We start from the raw sequence: 19,434 nt of genomic DNA, 5'->3' as shown, positions 1-19,434 counted from the left end.
GTGAAATTTGAATTTTAACAGGGGCAAGATTTCAAATCAATGATATTGATATTCTCATGAAGGGGAAGACATTCAGGGCCCCATTTACTAAGCTGTGGTGTAGGCGCACAAACTCTTTAGCACATACTAATGCTAGAGACACCCACAGGAATATAATTAATGGGTGTCTCTTATCGTTAGTGCGCACTAATTTTTACCACATGCTAAAAAGTTAACACGGCTTAGTGAACAGGGCCCTCGGTGTTGTTTAGGTTTATCTTGTAACCTGAAATGTGAGAAGAGGATTCTATTGAGGCCATAAGGAAGTGGATGGAGGGGGTAGCAGTGCATTATAAAAGGTAATCTGCGTATAAGGACAGTTTTATTTTAGTGTTCTTTATTTTAAGACCCAAGATTAAAGGATTATTTCTTACTGCAACTGCCAAGGGCTCAATTGCAATACTAAATAGAATTGGGATGGGAGAGATAAAGGGCAGCTTTGTCTAGTTCCCCTACACACAGAAAAGAGTCTCAGAGTGTTATTAAAGATTCCGGCTTTAGGATTTAAGTATAAAATTTAGATCACTTTAATAAATTGAGTACTGAAACCAAACTACTCAAGGGCACTAAAAAAAAAAAAAAACTGACAGAGTGGAATGGAACCAAGACCTTCTCTGCATCCAGGGACAGGGTGACATTTCGTTAGGGTGAGAAGGTTACAACAGTGTCTTGCATTAGCAGGCATGGATCTATAGGCCATGAATCCGTTTGTCAAGATGTATTATATATGGAAAAAATTTGGATCTATTAGCTATGATCTTAGCATATACTTTGCTATCCATATCAGAGAAGTATGTCAGTAGTTTGAAACTAATGATGGATCATGGCCCGATTTGGGCAGTACAATAATTTGAGCTTCAACAAGGGAAAATTAGGTTCTTACCTTGGTAATTTTCTTTCCTTTAGTCATAGCAGATGAAGCCATTACGTATGGGTTGTGTCCATCAACCAGCAGGGGGAGATAGAGAGCACTCAACTTTTCACAGTGCCTCATGGCCAGCCAGCTCCACTGCCTCTTCAGTATTTGAAGCTTCCAAAGCAGAATGGCAAACCGCAATGGGAATAACATGAACTTTCCTCACAGCGAACGATGGCCCCTTAATAAGGGCATGAACTGAAAAGGAGGGAATGAACACATCCTCCTGGAGGGAATAAACTCGTCCTCCAAAACAAACTGGAGGGAATGGACTCATCCTCCTATAAGTGAACATGAATCCTGAAGACTGTTTTCCAACTTTCTCCCAAGGAAGGAACTTCAGGAAATTAGAACAGAACCTGAAACAGATTCACAGCATACAGACAATCATACAGGGAGGGCTCATGGCTTCATCTGCTATGACTAAAGGAAAGAAAATTACCAAGGTAAGAACCTAATTTTCCCTTCCTTGTCATCAACCAGATGAAGCCATTACTTATGGGATGTAACAAAGCAATCCCTATATAGGGTGGGAACAGGTCACACCACCCGCTAGCACTTGTGCTCCAAAACGTGCATCCCTCCTAGCAGCCACATCCAGCCTGTAATGTCGGGCAAAAGAGAGCTTAGAAGCCCATGTTGCTGCACTGCATATCTCTTGACGAGAGAGTGCTCCAGTTTCAGCCCAAGAGGAAGAAATCGCTCTGGTAGAATGCGCCTTAAAGGCTACAGGCAGAGACCGGCCGGCAAGCAGATAAGCTGAAAAGATAGTTTCTTTGAGCCAGAGGGCAATAGTGGCTTTAGACGCTGGAGACCCTCTGCGAGGACCTGATAGCAAAACACACAGATGATCAAAGATCCTGAAAGAGATAGTAACTCACAGATACTGCAGCCATCCAACAGGTGCAACTGCCCAAAAGATTCTTGAAACTCCTCCTTATCAAAGGAGGGCAAGAAAATAGGCTGGTTTAGGTGAAACGCTGAAACCACCTTAGGCATGAAGGAAGGCACGGTCCGAACCGTGACCCCGGACTCTGAGAATTGCAGAAATAGGTCTCTAAAGGACAGCGCCTGGAGCTCTGACACCCATCTCGCCGAAGTAATGGCCACAAGAAAAACGACCTTTAGTGTCAAATCTTTCTCCGATGCTCACCGAAGCGGCTCAAAAGGAGAAGCCTGCAGGGCCTTCAAAACTAGCCCCAGGTTCCAAGCTGGACAGGGTGCTCGCACGGAAGGCCGGAGCCGAAGCACCCCACTAAGAAACCGTGCCACATCTGGATGAGCAGCTAAAGCCACGCCTTCAACCTTACCACAAAGGAAGGCCAACGCTGCCACTGGCACCCGCAGGGAATTATAGGCCATGCCTATTTGTACACCCATCCTGCAAAAAGTCCAGAATCGGCAAGACAGGAACCCGCATGGGTGTGATCGCTTTTGAAGCACACCAAGACTCAAACTGGCGCCAAATCCTGACATAAGCCACGGAAGTGGAACGCTTGCGGGCCTGCAGGAGAGTGGAAATGACTGTGTTTGAATAGCCTTTGTCCCTCAATTGCGCCCTCTCAATTGCCATGCCATAAGACCTATGCGGCAGGCGTCCTCCATGGCTACCGGGCCCTGTGACAACAGGTTCGGTACCAGAGGTAAAGGCAGGGGAGCCTCCACTAGCATCTGTCGGAGGTCCGCATACCAAGGCCTCCTGGGCCAATCCGGGGCGATGAGGACCACTTCTCCTGGGTGCAGCCGAATCCACAGGAGCACGCGCCCTATCAAGGGCCACGGAGGAAACACATATAGTAGGCCCGGAGGCCAGGGCTGAGTCAAGGCATCCAACCCTGCCGAGCAAGGATCTCTCAGTCTGCTGAAGAAGCACGGGACTTTGGCATTTGAACTTGTCGCCATAAGATCCATCACAGGCTTGCCCCATTTGGCACATATCTGCAGGAATACTTCGTCTTCTAGTTCCCATTCTGCTGGATCGATCTGATGCCTGCTTAGATAATCGGCTTGCACGTTGCTCTGACCTGCAATGTGAGCTGCCGACAGAAACTGAAGATGCAGCGAGGCCCAGTGACACATCTGTTCGGCCTGCGCAGCCAGTGCTCTGCACTGAGTGCCGCCTTGTCGATTTATGTAGGCCACTGCTGTCGTGTTGTCAGACATCACTCTGACAGCCAATCCTTCCAGGGTCACTTGAAAGGCCAGAAGCGCCTGAAACACCGCTTTCAACTCCAGGCGGTTGATGGACCACTCCGCCTCCTCGGGTGTCCATAGACCCTGGGCATGCTTCCCCTTGCAATGTGCGTCCCAGCCCTTCAGGCTGGCATCTGTCACTACTAGACACCAATAAGGGAGCGCCAGCGGCATTCCTCGCCGCAGAATGCTGTCCGAGAGCCACCACTCCATGCTGAGTCGGGCCACAGGGAGCCAAGAGAGTCTACATTGATAATCCTGAGAAACTGGAGACCATCTTTGAAGTAGGGAATACTGTAGAGGTCTCAGGTGCGCTCTCACCCAGGGCACCAATTCCAATGTGGCTGTCATCGATCCCAGCAGCTGGACAATGTCCCAAGCTCGCGGGCGGGGCATCCTCAGGAGCAGACGGACCCGATTCTGAAGCTTGCACCGCCTTAGCTCGGGTAGGTATACATAGCCCGAGTCTGTGTCGAACCTGGCCCCCAAATATTCTAGAGACTGCGAGGGGGTCAGGTGACTTTTGGCCATATTGACGACCCAGCCTAGAGATTGAAGTACTGAGACCACTCTGGCTGTAGCTTGATAGCTCTCTGTTACAGAGTCTGCTCTGATGAGCCAGTCGTCTAGGTACGGGTGAACCCTGATACCTTCTCGCCTGAGCAAAGTAGCTACCACCACCATTACCTTCGAAAAGGTACGGGGGAGCTGTAGCGAGGCCAAAAGGCAAGGCCCGGAACTGGAAATGTTTTCCCAACACCGCAAACCTCAGAAACTTCTGGTGTGGGGGCCAAATTGGTATGTGCAAGTAAGCTTCTTTCAGGTCTAGAGACGTGAGAAACTCTCCTGGCTGTACCGCAGCAATGACGGAGCGCAGGGTTTCCATGTGGAAATGCCGCACTCTCAGGGACTTAATTCTTTTAAGTCCAGAATAGGGCGAAAAGACCCACCTTTTCGCGGCACCACAAAGTAGATGGAGTATCGGCCGTAGCCGTGTTCGGCGGGAGGTACCGGGGACACGGCCCCTAACTGAATCAGACCTTGCAAAGTCTCCTCTACCGCCGCCCGTTTGGCGGCAGAACCACATCGGGACTCCACAAACAAGTCTCTTACTGGGGTGTTATTCTATTCTGTAGCCATCTCTGATCAGGTCCAGAACCACTGATCTGAGGAAATATTGGCCCACTCCTCGGCAAAGAGGGAAAGACATCCTCCAATGACAGGAAGCGAGGAGGGGGCCGGCACACCATCATTGAGAGGGTCGCCCCTGAACTCCAGGCCTAGAGCTGGTGGCTGCAGAACGCTTGTCCGAGCAAAAGGAGTTCCTCTGCTGTAAAATGGGCATGAGAAGTGAACCCAGCAGAACGCCCTGGGCGGTACCTTCTAGCTTCACGGAAGCAAGGTCTATAAGAGGAGTGGACCACCTGGCCCTTGGAGGAAGGCCTCGGCCTATCTTCGGGCAAGCGCTGGGGTTTAGGATCTCCCAGGCCTTTAACAACTTTTTTTTTCCCCAACTCCTCACCAAATAGGAGAAGGCCTTGAAAGGGCAACTTCACCAACCTTTACTTAGAGACCATGTCCGCTGCCCAATATCGTAGCCAAATAAGACGGCGAGCCGCCACTGCTACTGCTATTTGTTTAGCTGAAGCTCTGACAATATCATAAAGGACATCAGCCAAAAAGGACAAGGCCGACTCCAGCCGCGGAGCCACATCCGAGAAGGGCTCCACTCCATCTCCGGACTGTTCCACTGCCTGTTGCAACCACGCCAGGCAGGCTCTAGCAGCATAACAACTGCATGCAGACGCCCGAACAGTAAGACCTGCAATTTCAAAGGACTGTTTAAGTGCTGCTTCCAGCCTACGGTCTTGTATATCCTTCAGGGCAACTCCTCCTTCCAAAGGGAGGGTAGTTCTCTTTGTCACCGCCGTGACTAGGGCATCTACTTTCGGCATTGGAAAGCAAGCCAAATGCTCCTCACACAGAGGGTATAGTTGCCCCATAGCCCTGGAAACTTTCAAAGGTTTCTCGGGGTCAGCCCACTGAGCGGAAATAAGCTCTTGGATGGAGTCATGCAAAGGAAAGGCTTGAGCAGGCTTTTTGGTACTAGCCATCCTAGGATTCACAGAGGAGGCCGTGCCACTGTCAGGCTCTTCAACAGAAAGGACCTGTAGGGCATCTGAAATAAGCGCTGGCAGCTCATCACGGTGGAAAATCCTCACCGCGGAGGGATCATCCAGATCCTGTGGTAATTCTGCACCTGACTCTGGCTCCTCAGAACACGAAGGCCTGCCAGAACTCTCAGAATCCTCACAGCCCGACCACGGGGGGGGGGGAAGGTGTACCACAATCTGAAGGGGAATTAGCCCTTCTACGCTGTTCTTTATGCCAATTATCAGGGAAAATAGCCTCAGCGGGCAGTCCCAGGCCAGAATCCACCGGGGGGGGGGGGGGGGGGGGGGGGGACAATAGAAGGGGCCTCAGACAACCCTTGAGGGAGAGTTCTTTTCAGCATGTATGCTTTATGCAATAACAACACAAAATCAGGGGAGAAAAACTCGCCCTGGGCACCCAGATCCCGTCCAGGTCTAGCAGCTCCCTGAATAGCCTCAATTCGAGGTCCCTCCCCCCGCCCCCAGGCTCAGGGCTCTCCGTCTCTACGGAGGCCGCACCATGCGGAGAATTCAAAATGGTGTCCGCTGCCAGCTCTGAGCGGGAAGAATCATCGCTCGCCATGCTCGGGCCGGCTCTTACACCTGTACAGCACGATTCACAGAGCCCCACTGCTGATTTGCGCTTGCCACACCAGGAACAGCGCTTTACATTCTCTGCAGCCATCGCCGAAAACGGCGGGAAAATTCAAAATGGCAGTTTCGCGCCAAAAACGCCCCGATCGCGGGCCCACCCTGGAGGAGTTAGAAAACACTTACCTCACCGGACCGAGTATCACAGCTCCGGTCCCATAGAAGAATCAAAGGAAAACCTCTGTTCCATTTTTTTTTTTTTTTTAACACTGTGAGGAAAGCAGAGGTAATAAGAACTCCGGAGGCTCAGATGAGTGGGAAAGGCAGGGAAAGGCAAACCAATGTGCCTGCATCCACTGAGTGGGAAAGGACAGGGAAAAGCAAGCTAATATGTCCACATCCACGGGGGCATGGGTAAGGCAGGGAAAGGGCTAACCTATGTGCCTTCAAAGTGAAGCTGCTATAGCCTCTAACACCCCGGCTAACAACTGGCAAGCCAGGAGCCACCCCCAGGCAGGTTTTTGATGGAGCTCGAAGAAGCTGCAGCCACCCTGCTTGGGGAGATAGAGAATACTGAAGAGGCAGTTGAGCTGGCTGGCCATGAGGCACTGTGAAAAGCTGAGTGCTCTCTATCTCCCCCTGCTGGTTGATGGACACAACACATACGTAATGGCTTCATCTGCTTGATGACAAGGAAAGGTACCTTTTGTCCATGGATGATGAGTACAGAGAGTTTGCAGATTCATTTCTCCATTTACAGAATTCATAAAAATTTTTTTATCAAATCTTTGCATAAAGAGTTTCCATCTCCCTTATACAGTGGGGGAAATAAGTATTTGATCCCTTGCTGATTTTGTAAGTTTGCCCACTGACAAAGACATGAGCAGCCCATAATTGAAGGGTAGGTTATTGGTAACCGTAGGATTAGCACATCACAAATTAATCCGGTAAATCACAATTGTGGAAAGTAATGAATTTATTGCATTCTGCCAACGCACCGCCGGAAATAAGTATTTAATCCCTCTGGCAAACAAGGACCTAATAACTTGGTGGCCAAAACCCTTGTGGCAAGCAACAGCGGTTCAGACGTCTTCTGTAGTTGATGATGCGGTTTGACACCATGTCAGGCGGAATTTTGGTTCCACTCCTCTTTGCAGGATCATCTCTAAATCATTAAGAGCTTCTGGGCTTGTCGCGCTTGGCAACTCGCAGCTTCAGCTCCCTCCATTAAGTTTTCAATGGAATTTAAGGTCTGGTGACTGGCTAGGCCACTCCATGACCCTAATGTGCTTCTTCATGTTTTGAGCCACTCCTTTGTTGCCTTGGCTAGTAGTTTTTGGGTCATTGTCGTGCTGGAAGGACCCAGTCCACGACCCATTTTTAAGGCCCTGGCGGACGGGAAGGAGGGTTGTCACTCAGAATTGTACGGTTACATGGGCCCCATCCATTCTCCCATTGATGCGGTGAAAGTTTAGTCCTGTGCCCTTAGCAGAGAAACACCCCCAAACATAACAATTTCCACCTCCATTGGCTGACAGTGGGACGGTGTCTTTGGGTCATAGGGCAGCATTTCCTCTTCCCAAACACGGCGATTGAGTTCATGCCAAAGAGCCTCAATTTTTGTCTCATCTGACCAACTAGCACCTTCTCCCCACATCACTCTCTGGCATTCATCCAGGTGTTCACTGGGCAACTCAGACCGGGCCGTCACATGTGCCTTCCGGAGCCGGGGGAACCTTGCGGGCACTGCAGGATTGCAATCCGGTTACTGTCGTAATGGTGTTACCAATGGTTTCGTGGTGACAGTGGTCCCAGCCTGCCTTGAGATCATTGGACAAGTTCCCCCCTTGTGTTGTAGGCTGATTTCTAACCTTCCTCCATGATCAAGGATACCCCACGAGGTGAGATTTTGCGTGGAAGCCCCAGATCTTTGTCGATGACAGTCATTTTTGTACTTCTTCCATTGTTCTTACTATGGCACCAACAGTTGTCACTCTCTCGCCCAGCGTCCTTAATGATGGTTTTGTAGCCCATTCCAGCCTTGTGCAGGGTATGATCTTGTCCCTGACATTCCTTAGACAGCTCATTGCTCTTGGCCCATTTTGTAGAGTTAGAGTCTGACTGATTCACTGAGTCTGGTGGACAGGTGTCCTTTCATTACAGGGTGACCATTGCCGACAGCTGTCGGTCATGCAGGTAACGGAGTTGATTTGGAGCATCTACCTGGTCTGTAGGGGCCAAATCTTTACTGGGTGGTGGGGGATCAAATCTTATTTCCCTCTGCAGGAATGCAATAAATTCCTTATACTTTCCACAATGTTGATTTCCGGATTTAATTTGTTGATGTGCTATCTCTCACTGTTACCAATAACCTACCCTTCAATTATGGGCTGCTCATGTCTTTGTCAGTGGGCAAACTTACAAAATCAGCAAGGGATCAAATACTTATTTCCCCCACTGTACATTTTTCAAGATTGATTTTTTTTTTGCCATGTGGAATAGAAACAGATTATCACCTCTCTAACAATCTTTCACTGCATCCCACCATATGGATTGATTAGTATTATCTATTTTGTTAAATTCACAATAGCTCAACACAGTGTCCTTTACAACTTTTTGAAAAATCAGGGTCTTTAAAAACTTCACTTCCTCATTGTGTGTTGAGCGTTTCTTGTGGGAGCAATCAGATTTATTTGGATGGTCCGATAAGTATTAAATCTAATAAAGGTCTACTTTTGGAGACACATACAGGGGTATTAGATTTCCTATCAATGATTGTATTAAAGACTAAATTAAAATCATCTCCCAGAATGATAGGAGTACTGGGGAATTGTGGAACGATATCAGCTAGATTATGAAAACATTATCTAAATTCAGAGCATAGATTTTACATAACATTAGAAGGGACAATGGTGGAACTGGCACAGACCCATGTACCTTAATCATCTGAAGCAGTTGAGCGAGTCGTAATAGATAGGATTGATTTACAGAAAATTACAGTTCCATATTTTTTTTAATCTAGTGTAGGTGAGGATGCAACTAGGGAATATATTTTGTTTGAGAAAATGAAGGGAATTGTTTAGATTTTCTTGAATACAAATAATGTCTGGGGAATGTCTGTGAATATAACACCAACATTTTTGACATATGAATGGGTTAGACAATTATTAATCAAAATGATATTCAGTAGGCATCATTAGGAGATACAGACAGGATGGAAATAAGGATAAAATGATTGCTAATCTGAAAAAAAAAAAAAAAAAAGAAAGTGATGGTAAAGATGATATGAAAAGGACTATACGTTGCTCATATTTTAAAAATGTATTAAACTGTGAATGAACAATGTGTGCGCCCTCATGAGATTTACTGGAACATACAACCACCAGCAGCAACATGTTTAAGGATATGAGAACTGCCCAAACACAACTTATCAAACAAAATGAAGAGCTTACATAGAAAATCTTTATAGTATTGCAGAAATAATTTTATATATAAAAATGTAGATGTTTACCTAAAAAAAAAAAAAAAATCTTACTGGGACCAAAACATACATAGTAACCTCATTTGCTAATAACTTAGAATGAGCTAGATTAAGATGGAGGCAGGGAAATGCTAAATTAAGTTTCTGCTGGAAAAGGAATCTCATGCGTTCATATCCATGAGACCCTGTTCTTTGATACAAGTGAAGAGCTTTAGGATCTTGGATTTTGTGACATTGTTGTAGGTTATTCTTATGATGGACAGTAAAAAAAAAAAAACTGTACTTAACTCTCGCTTTCTTCAATGGGGGGCCTCATGACAACGAACTGTTTACGACACTGGACAGTGCATTTATGAAGATCAGCAATAATTTATGTATGTATTTATTTGCTGCACTTGTATCCCACATTTTCCCACCTATTTGCAGGCTCAATGTGGCTTACAAAATGTTATAGCAACATGTACACATAGGATAAGAATTTCAAAATATAGATACAGATGGGGTACATAGAATATCAAAGCAATCATATTAACAGAATAATAACTTTACAATTATTACAAATAAGAATGCATAAGTAAATCATATTGGATTGGAAGTGGATTGAAATATCAATAACAATGATATCAGGACAAGATATGATATTCAGTCGTGAGGATGTAATTAGGATGAACAGATAGGAGGGTTCCTTAATAGTTGTGACTGGAATAATTAGGAAGTCAGATCGTTATGGGGAATCTTTATTGTACGCCTTTATGAGTAAGTAATCATAATAAATCCTTCAAAGTTAATTGGCAATTTCACTTTGGCTGCTTGTAGGATTTGCACTGAGTGCTGGTAACAAAGAGCTTCTGCAATTACTGGGCGTGGGTATTTTGAATTTAGTGGGAGGAATGATGGCATGCAATGCGCTCTTTCCAGCTCTAGAAGTGGCGAGAATTGCAGTTGCAAAATCTGCAGAATGAAATTTTGTCAGGAAAGCAATAATATTGGTATACCTTCTGATTTCTCAGGTAATCCAAAGAACCCGGTCCTCAATATCGCATTCCAGCTGAGGAAGTGATTTTTCAAGCCATGGCAACGCTAATTGAGCGTTATGCACATTTAATCTGTTTTCAGTCTGGTTGGTACATGCAAAAAGGTTAACTTGTTTAATCCCTAGGAAATCTTCAAGTTCAGTCAAGGAATCCTTATTTTCTTTGATTTCCAGGATTTCTTGCTTTAAGGTACTAAATGATATATCTTCTATTTTGTCTGAACTAGGTTTACATCGTGAAGGCAGATCAGTTTTTGATCTCATCTCCCTATGATCAATGAGAAACTGCTTTGGGTTTCATTTGTTTTGACGAGGCCATGTCAAATAATCAAAGAGTAAAAAATGTAGACAAATTTTAAAAAATCAGGCTGTCTGAGTGATGAGTAAAATAAAGATATTTGCTGGGGATCACACAAAGCTTAAGCTCTCAGAAGCCAAGTGCTCCCCCTCCCCGGGCAAACTACACACACATTTTATTACACATATATGAACACTTCATACAGATAAAGTTGCACCATCTCGCAGGTTTCCAAAGATATTTTATCAAGTTATACATTTTTATTTATTTATTTTATTGCATTTGTAGCCCACATTTTCCCACCTTTTTGCGGGCTCAGTGTGGCTTACAATAAGTTGTGAGTGATAGAAATACAATTTGTTATTACTCGGTTATGGATTACATTGTGAGGTTATGGATTACATGCACCTACATTGTCTTCAGAAAAACAGCATCTACGCAACCTGCTATAAAATAACCATCCAATCATAAACCTCTCTCTACAAAGCATGTTGCAAGCCTTACTTTAAATTTTAGCAGCATTTGCTAGAACACTTCCATCTTGTCCACGTTCTTAGGAGGTACAGACTCTAGAACCAAACACCATGCACAAAGTGGGGTCAGTCATTAGGGACCTATTCAAAGCATCATCTCTTACTTCAAATTTGCACAACCAAATATACTATGGGGCTCATTTTCAAAGTACTTATACTTACAAAGTTCCATAGGTTACTGCGTAATCTTCTAAGTCTAAGTGCTTTGAAAACACATCACTATACTTTCTCACTCTTTTTAAGCTATTAACTGACTACAATGTTATCCGAGATGATTACTCCTAGATTGGCAGTTTCCAGGGGTTTTAGCTTTCTAAATATGTGGTTAATGGTTTTAACATTTGTTAGCACTTAAAATTTCCCAAGGCCCTGAGCTCTCCTTCTGATTTGTCTACTTTGTTAAAAGTATTTCTGTCACTTGCAAACTCCTTCAAGCTCCTCAGCAATATCTCTAATGGCCCTTTGGGGAATTTCTTAAGCCCCTTTCTTTGGGTAGACACAGGCATCTATAAACTTGCCAGGCTAAACATGACTAAAAGTATGTTGTCACAGCCTCCTAGTGGCATACTTTAACCAGGAATAAGTCTAAGCTAAGTATTCTGTGGGTTACAGTTAAGAAAGCAGTTGGACTTGTGTGCACGTGTTATAAAAAATAAGCTAATGTGTAAAAAGTGCTAAGACAGTGACGCAACAGGTATAAATATCAGCAGCTAATTTAACGGGATCTTTTTATAAAAGCATACTTATTTTATGATGCAACACAAGCACAAAGTATGTGCATACCTTCTACAGAAAAGCGTACCTGTATAACAAACTGCCTACTTATCTTCACCAGGCTAGACATCCCACCAGTTCTGTTTTCCACCCAAACTAAAACTTTCTGGATTAATCCTAAACCTTTCAGTTTGCTTTCTGGTCTCCTATGCAAATCAGTGACAAAAAGACAAATACTGAAATACAGACAAGCAATATATAATTCCCCTGATCCACCACTGTTGTCACTTTATTGAAGACCTCAAGACTGACAGAAGCTTCCCTTTGCAGAGCACCAGGCAACATGGTTTCACAATCTACTTCATTCAAGGTGCAGCACTCATTTTGTATTTATGATCATTTCCTTAATTTTGTCCAGCACTGAAGTTAGAGTAACAGGTCTACAAGCAGGCCATCATTCTCCTTGCTCCCACTTTTGAGTGGCAAGATGGGCACCTCCAGTCCTGTAGGCGGTGCGCAAGCGCGCTTACAACTATTTTCGTTGGTTGGTTGCCTTGCCTCTCACTGTTCCGCCCTCGACCTCATCACGTTTTGACGCGAGGGCGGGAGAGAGATGGTGACAGACTGATGAACCTAATGAACCCTTCACTTCAGTGAAGCCACGGAGTCAGCTTCAGAACGTAGGCGGTGGAAATTATTATAGTAGATAAGATGTCTATTTAAAACCAGAGCAAGACCAAATAGCAAAGAAAGCATTCTGTCTTACACTGGCACAAGATCAATTCTTGAATAATTGAGAGCACATAAACAAATAAGACCTTTAATAGACAGACAAGACCACTCACTCAGGTCCTCGCTTCTTCATATAATAAAAGACAACTTAAAATACTATTTAGAAACAGAACCAATATGGTTACTATAAATGCAAAACCAACCAAAAAAATAGCTTGCCTCATTTCTAACCCAATACTATTTCAATAACCTCCACTACACTGCATAAAATCTTTTAAACTCTAGATTAAACATAGGATAGGTGTACTGAAGTCAAAGACTACAGTTCAATTCCCATCACTGTGTTCCCAGATTAACTAGTGATACAATATATCCAAAGAATACCTTAGCCTATAAAAGTTACAGATCCAATACAATCAATGAGATGACGTTTTACACAGTCACAGGTCTCTATAACTGCTAATATGACCAGGGAAGAATAGTCAGCAGCCAATTTAACCCTTGCCAGGAAGGATAGTAGAATGCCCCACCTCCTCAAAACCACAGCTGAGCGTGTGGGACATACTGCTACAAAAGCACCTCTCACATCCCTCCCCCCAAGCGAAAGTCACTTGCCAACTAGCCATCACAAAAGTGATATAGTGCTGAGTAGGAAAATCACTTACAATGCCAGGGCAGACTATCATTAGCAGGCCAGTTATGTACTCTACCTACTATATAATCTCTCCCTGACCTCAACAAAACTAAGACAAAAAGATTTTAACTAATAACTTGGGGAGTGAGAATATACATACAATCAAGCACAGAGAATTGAACTAGCAGCCCTCAAGCCAAGCAAACAGAAGAAAATAAAAAAATATTTCTAGAAGACAATATGATTAAAAAAAAAAAAAAAGGCAAGCAACCAACAAACCATAATTTTTTTCCTTCACATCCCTCCCAGATATTCACAAATTCTTGATAACGTTGAATAGAAAAAACGTCTTTGGATACATCTACTAACAAAACAATAATGCCTGATCCACAACTACCTCTTCTGACCACAATATAACTTTGTATCTGTTACCAACCAAATTGGCTAACACCTCTATGGTACTATGTAAGCCACATTGAGCCTGCAAATAGGTGGGAAAATGTGGGATACAAATGTAACAAATAAATAAGCCTTCTGCAGTGTGCTAAAAATAGTTCCCACGAATACCTAAACCTTATTCAATTTATAAGGTACACACTTGCATCTGAAATCTTTGGAGACAGTATTATAAAACCAAGAACTCTTATCATAGAGAAAACCCCTTGAGCTGGTCGGTTTCCACATTATCTATTACACAGCAGGACACCTGTGTAAGATAACATCTCAATGACCAACACTTATAGGTATCAGGTTCTAGAATCTCTTACAAACCCCCAAACCTGAGCTCTACTACAATTTAACACAAAGTCCCACCTAAACGGAAGAGAAACAGTCGAGACAGTATCCACTATCAAAACTAAAAGCGATGGAACTAAATGAAAGCAGAATACATATTTTAAGCGATGTCTGGAAATTTTGTCCTAGCCTGGCCGACAATATTGGCCATCACCAGGCACTTTCCAGTATCCCCACCCTGTGCTCCATGGAAATGTTTTGAACAGAAAAGACGCTAACAGAAAAATCCCCAGTTCAGGCCCGTCGAGGAATAAGGAACTAACAGCTTCCTCCCAACCTCTGACAGCTACAGCAAAGCCGTGCCACAAATCATACAGAGGAACCTCAAAAATGAGAAACAGGAAAGTGAATATATATGGAAGTCTAGACGACGCATTAGCGCAGAAATTGAAAATGTTTAAGAAAAGGAAGATGAAAAAAAGGTTCAGTATTGCTGGCAAACTCCTTCCTCCCCTCCCTCTACCAAAAAAAAAAAAATAATAATAATCCTGTTGGTAATTCCTTCGCATAGGGATTGCCTCTGGCCCCGGGTCACGTCCCTTTCCTTCAATCTCACCAGCCAGCTGAGATAAGAGAGACACAAACACCCCCAGATAAACGACGAGATCAGGGCAAGGACACGTTTTCAACAAAAACACTCTCCTGGACTGGCTTGAACCGGAACATAGCTCTTTAAAAAGATGTTGCTAACTTGCTTTAAAGCAAAGACAACGTTAGCAAAGAAAAGGCGAGGCATAAAGCAATATTCCCGGCCACAATCCCTGGTGGAGTGGGAGATAGCTAAGTGACACACCTTTAAAGTTGGGTACTCCTGTACCTTCAAAGCCATGGACAACTGAGCAGCTGACTCCTGTACCGCCATCTTGGATTAGGAAACCAAAAAAAAGCCCATTAGGCAGCCGAACAGCGGACCGCCCTACCGGGCATTATGGGTAACCGGTACCCAGCAGAAGGGGGGGAATAATAGGTAAACGAACAACGCGATGGCACAAACTATGCCACAAAACAGAGGGCGCGCAGTTATTCAAAGCGATAGTACCACCACTCCACTTCAAAAATTTGTATCTCTTGGAGTTGGCAATGCTTCCCTGTAAATGATCGAGGCACCGCCTACATTGTGACGAATGGAGTTCTCCACCAATAGCGCGTTCGCTCCCACAGCTCACTCAGTGGTTTGCTGCGTCTGCGGAAGAAAGAGAAAACAAGACACATTTCTCTGAGGCTTGATATACACATTCTGCTAACAGCAAAGTTGTCCAACCATGATGATACCTTTCAATATTTTACTCAGTCAACAACAGCATGTACAACGTTTCTCGCTCAAGAAAATTCTGACGTTAGCTGACTTTGCTAGACACAGATTAGTTCCTCTCTTACACTTCAACAAAACTTCTTAGTTGCTAAAAAAAAAAAAAAACACTCGGAATACGCCTATCAAATTCGACTGTTTTAGTACAGGCATGTGTGCTAGCCAATCACCAGGTTAGACCAGTTCACTCTCCCCTTCCTGCTGGACCTTCCCCAACTACATCATTCCCCCCTCCGCCGATTGGCTAACGCTAACGCCAATCGTTAGTCACGCCGTTCCCACGCTTTGCAGAACGTGGGAATTTGTTGACGTTCAGGTCACCCAATCGAATTTGTTTTTTCCTTAGATTCTTACATACACACCTATCAGGTCTCAGCCGGCAGCAACAAGGGTTGGGAGCGGTGTTTTTAACTGCTGGCCTTCGACTGGAGGGTAGTACAGTACACGATGTAAGATTTTTGGTGAAAGTGAAGAAAAGAGTGGGAAGAAATTTAAATGATTTTTAAAACGAAGCGAGAGGAAAAGCCTAGAGTGAGTTAAAAGTTCCAGAGTGCTGGTGTCTGGGAACGATAGGCGTGAGCGTTGTTTGCTTTGTTGGGTGATGTGAGAATGAATGTTGCATTTGATGTTGCTTTCAGGCTTGCTGTTGTGATGTTTAGTTAATTTTCAGTGTGAAGTTTTTTCCTTCCAGAAGTTTTTTTTAAATATTTTTTTAATTTTAAAACTCTTTTTATTGAATTTTAAGTTAAAGTTAACATAAATCTTCTAACGAAAGAAATGTTGTGACATAAAATTTAACAAAATTGTTTAGCTGACATGAGCAAATTATCCTCCCTTGTCTGCCTGACCAGATGCTAACGTTATGATTACGCAGGCTTACCAATAGGTGGAAAAACTCTAAAACATAATAAAGAGCCAACAAGGATATGAAAAAGTTATTAAGAGAAAATCAGCTATATCAAATATCCGGTGTATGTATTCCTAAATTAGAGGAAAAGCCTCAAAATCTAGAGGAGCACTCTATCGTTGATTATATCAACATAGGAGGTCCCCTAAATCATCATGGGCAAAAACCTCTTTAAATATGGCTAAATATGCTCAAAAATCTTTTAAATATGACTCTTATGCTCAAAAAACTTCCATATATCGTGTGAAAATTCACTAATCGATACTTAGCTTTAAACAGTCAGTGGACACCAACCACGGCCCAACTCCGGCCAAAGTTTCGAAATACTGCCTCAGGGTACCGCGGCGTTTGACTGTAAAAAATCTGTAAAGAAAAAAAGAAAGAAAACATACATCAGTGCAGTCCTCTCGAACTTACAGAGCCCAAGAAGCTTCATAGACTCTTACAAGACAAAATCCTTATCCAGGACTCCCGTGTCAAACTGATCACAAGATGGCTAACGGTCTTTTATACATTGACGTCAGACGCCTTCATTCAAGCTCCACCCTTAAAGGTGTTCTCGATCCAAACTACCGGACAGGGATAAAAATATCAGAACCAAAAAATCAAAAAAAAAAATTTTTTTAAGAAAAATGTTCAAAAAAATTGGTTCCATTCAATTTTTGAGTTCAAACCAAATGGGTGCAAAGTGTGCAAACGAAAAATCCAACGTTGGTAGTTTGGCCCAGGCACAGTTTCATCTGTTGGACCTCTCAGCGGCACATCTGGCAGGTGTGGAAAACATGCAGGAAGACTTTCACAGTAGAAACACTCTGGATCCTGCAGAGTGGAGCCTCTATCAGAGAGCCTTCAACCGGATTGTTCAAAGCTAAGGAGGGGGTCCCATTGTTAGATCTCATGGCGACAGCAGCCAGTGTGCAGGTTCTTTTTTTCTTCAGTCAAAGAAGAGAAAAAGAGAGCCAAAACTGGAAGCAATAGACACTTTGATGCAGCCCTGGCCAACACAGGGATTTGTGTACGTGTTCCCACTTTGGCCTCTGGTGGGCCGGGTGATCCAACACATAGAGAATCATGATGGGTGGGTAGTGTTGGTGGCCCTGGATTGGTCCTGCAGACCCTGGTTCATGGATTTGATCAGTCTAACAGTGAAGGCTCCGCTACCAATCGTGGGTTTGGAGCATTGTTCAGGGTCCGGTCAAAATTCAAGATCCATCTCCTCTTGAGAGGGCGAGTCTAAGGAAGAAAATTCCTGTCATGGCAGGCGATTCATGTTACATTCTCAGAAGTAATCTACATTGTTGGCTTATGTTAAGGTCTGGCATATTTTTGAGGCTCGGTGTAAGGATTTACGTTGTCCTTGCCTACAGGTTTGGAATTTCTGCAGGACAGTTTCGATATTGGGTTGGTGTTGACTTCATTTAAAGTGCAAGTGAGAGCCTTGGCCTGTTTTCAGGGTCCGATTGGAGGTGAAGTTTTGTCATCTTCTCTGGATGTATGGCATTTTCTGAGAGGTGTCGGACTTCTTTGTCTCCCTGTCATCCCCTAGTCCCTCCTTGGGATTTAAATTTAGTCCTTCAGCGTTGGTTGCAGTGCCATTTGAGCCCTTGGTTACTAACATGTGGACAATGGGGAGCCGGTTGATATTGTATATCTGGATTTTCAGAAGGCGTTTGACAAAGTGCCGCACGAAAGACTCCTGAAGAAATTGCAGAGTCATGGAATCGGAGGTAGGGTATTATTATGGATTAAGAACTGGTTGAAAGATAGGAAGCAGAGAGTAGGATTGCGTGGCCAGTATTCTCAGTGGAGGAGGGTAGTTAGTGGGGTCCCGCAGGGGTCTGTGCTGGGTCCGTTGCTTTTTAATGTATTTATAAATGACCTAGAGATGGGAATAACTAGTGAGGTAATTAAATTCGCCGATGACACAAAATTATTCAGGGTCGTCAAGTCGCAGGAGGAATGTGAACAATTACAGGAGGACCTTGCGAGACTGGGAGAATGGGCGTGCAAGTGGCAGATGAAGTTCAATGTTGACAAGTTCAAAGTGATGCATGTGGGTAAGAGGAACCCGAATTATAGCTACGTCTTGCAAGGTTCCGCGTTAGGAGTTACGGATCAAGAAAGGGATCTGGGTGTCGTCGTCGATGATACGCTGAAACCTTCTGCTCAGTGTGCTGCTGCGGCTAGGAAAGCGAATAGAATGTTGGGTGTTATTAGGAAGGGTATGGAGTCCAGGTGTGCGGATGTTATAATGCCGTTGTATCGCTCCATGGTGCGACCGCACCTGGAGTATTGTGTTCAGTACTGGTCTCCGTATCTCAAAAAAGATATAGTAGAATTGGAAAAGGTGCAGCGAAGGGCGACGAAAATGATAGTGGGGATGGGACGACTTTCCTATGAAGAGAGGCTGAGAAGGCTAGGGCTTTTCAGCTTGGAGAAGAGACGGCTGAGGGGAGATATGATAGAAGTGTATAAAATAATGAGTGGAATGGATCGGGTGGATGTGAAGCGACTGTTCACGCTATCCAAAAATACTAGGACTAGAGGGCATGAGTTGAAGCTACAGTGTGGTAAATTTAAAACGAATCGGAGAAAATTTTTCTTCACCCAACGTGTAATTAGACTCTGGAATTCGTTGCCGGAGAACGTGGTACGGGCGGTTAGCTTGACGGAGTTTAAAAAGGGGTTAGATAGATTCCTAAAGGACAAGTCCATAGACCGCTATTAAATGGACTTGGAAAAATTCCGCATTTTTAGGTATAACTTGTCTGGAATGTTTTACGTTTGGGGAGCGTGCCAGGTGCCCTTGACCTGGATTGGCCACTGTCGGTGACAGGATGCTGGGCTAGATGGACCTTTGGTCTTTCCCAGTATGGCACTACTTATGTACTTATGTACTTATCTAGTAGCTATATCTTTGGCTAGGAGGCGTTTGGAGATACAGGCGCTTTCATTCATGGAGCCGTTTCTATTTTCCTCAGAAAAGGTAGTTCTGAGAAAATTGCCTTCATTCCTGCCAAAGGTAGAGTCCCCTTTTCATATGAACCAATCCATTTTTCTTCTTATCCTAAGGGGGACAAGGAGCAACAACAGCTGGTATGCTCCA

The 19,434-nt window shown here is 44.2% G+C and overlaps 1 protein-coding gene across 1 annotated transcript in view; it reads right to left on the bottom strand.

Annotated features, from left to right (window-relative positions):
* Window positions 1-15,478, bottom strand: part of MAEA (macrophage erythroblast attacher) — a 290,076-nt gene extending 274,598 nt beyond the window's left edge. The window contains exons 1-2 of the mRNA XM_030192178.1: window positions 15,385-15,478; window positions 14,906-15,295 (exon numbers count right to left, since the gene is read on the bottom strand). Coding sequence (XP_030048038.1) covers window positions 14,906-14,974 — 69 coding nt within the window. The 5' untranslated portion in view covers window positions 14,975-15,295; window positions 15,385-15,478. The remainder of the gene's footprint in view (window positions 1-14,905; window positions 15,296-15,384) is intronic.
* Between the last annotated feature and the right edge of the window lie 3,956 nt (window positions 15,479-19,434).

Source organism: Microcaecilia unicolor, chromosome 2 (genome assembly GCF_901765095.1).
Source record: "Microcaecilia unicolor chromosome 2, aMicUni1.1, whole genome shotgun sequence".
NCBI classification, from domain to species: domain Eukaryota; kingdom Metazoa; phylum Chordata; class Amphibia; order Gymnophiona; family Siphonopidae; genus Microcaecilia; species Microcaecilia unicolor.
The sequence above is the reverse complement of the archived record's forward strand: the minus strand, read 5'-3'. Positions and strand labels throughout refer to the sequence as shown.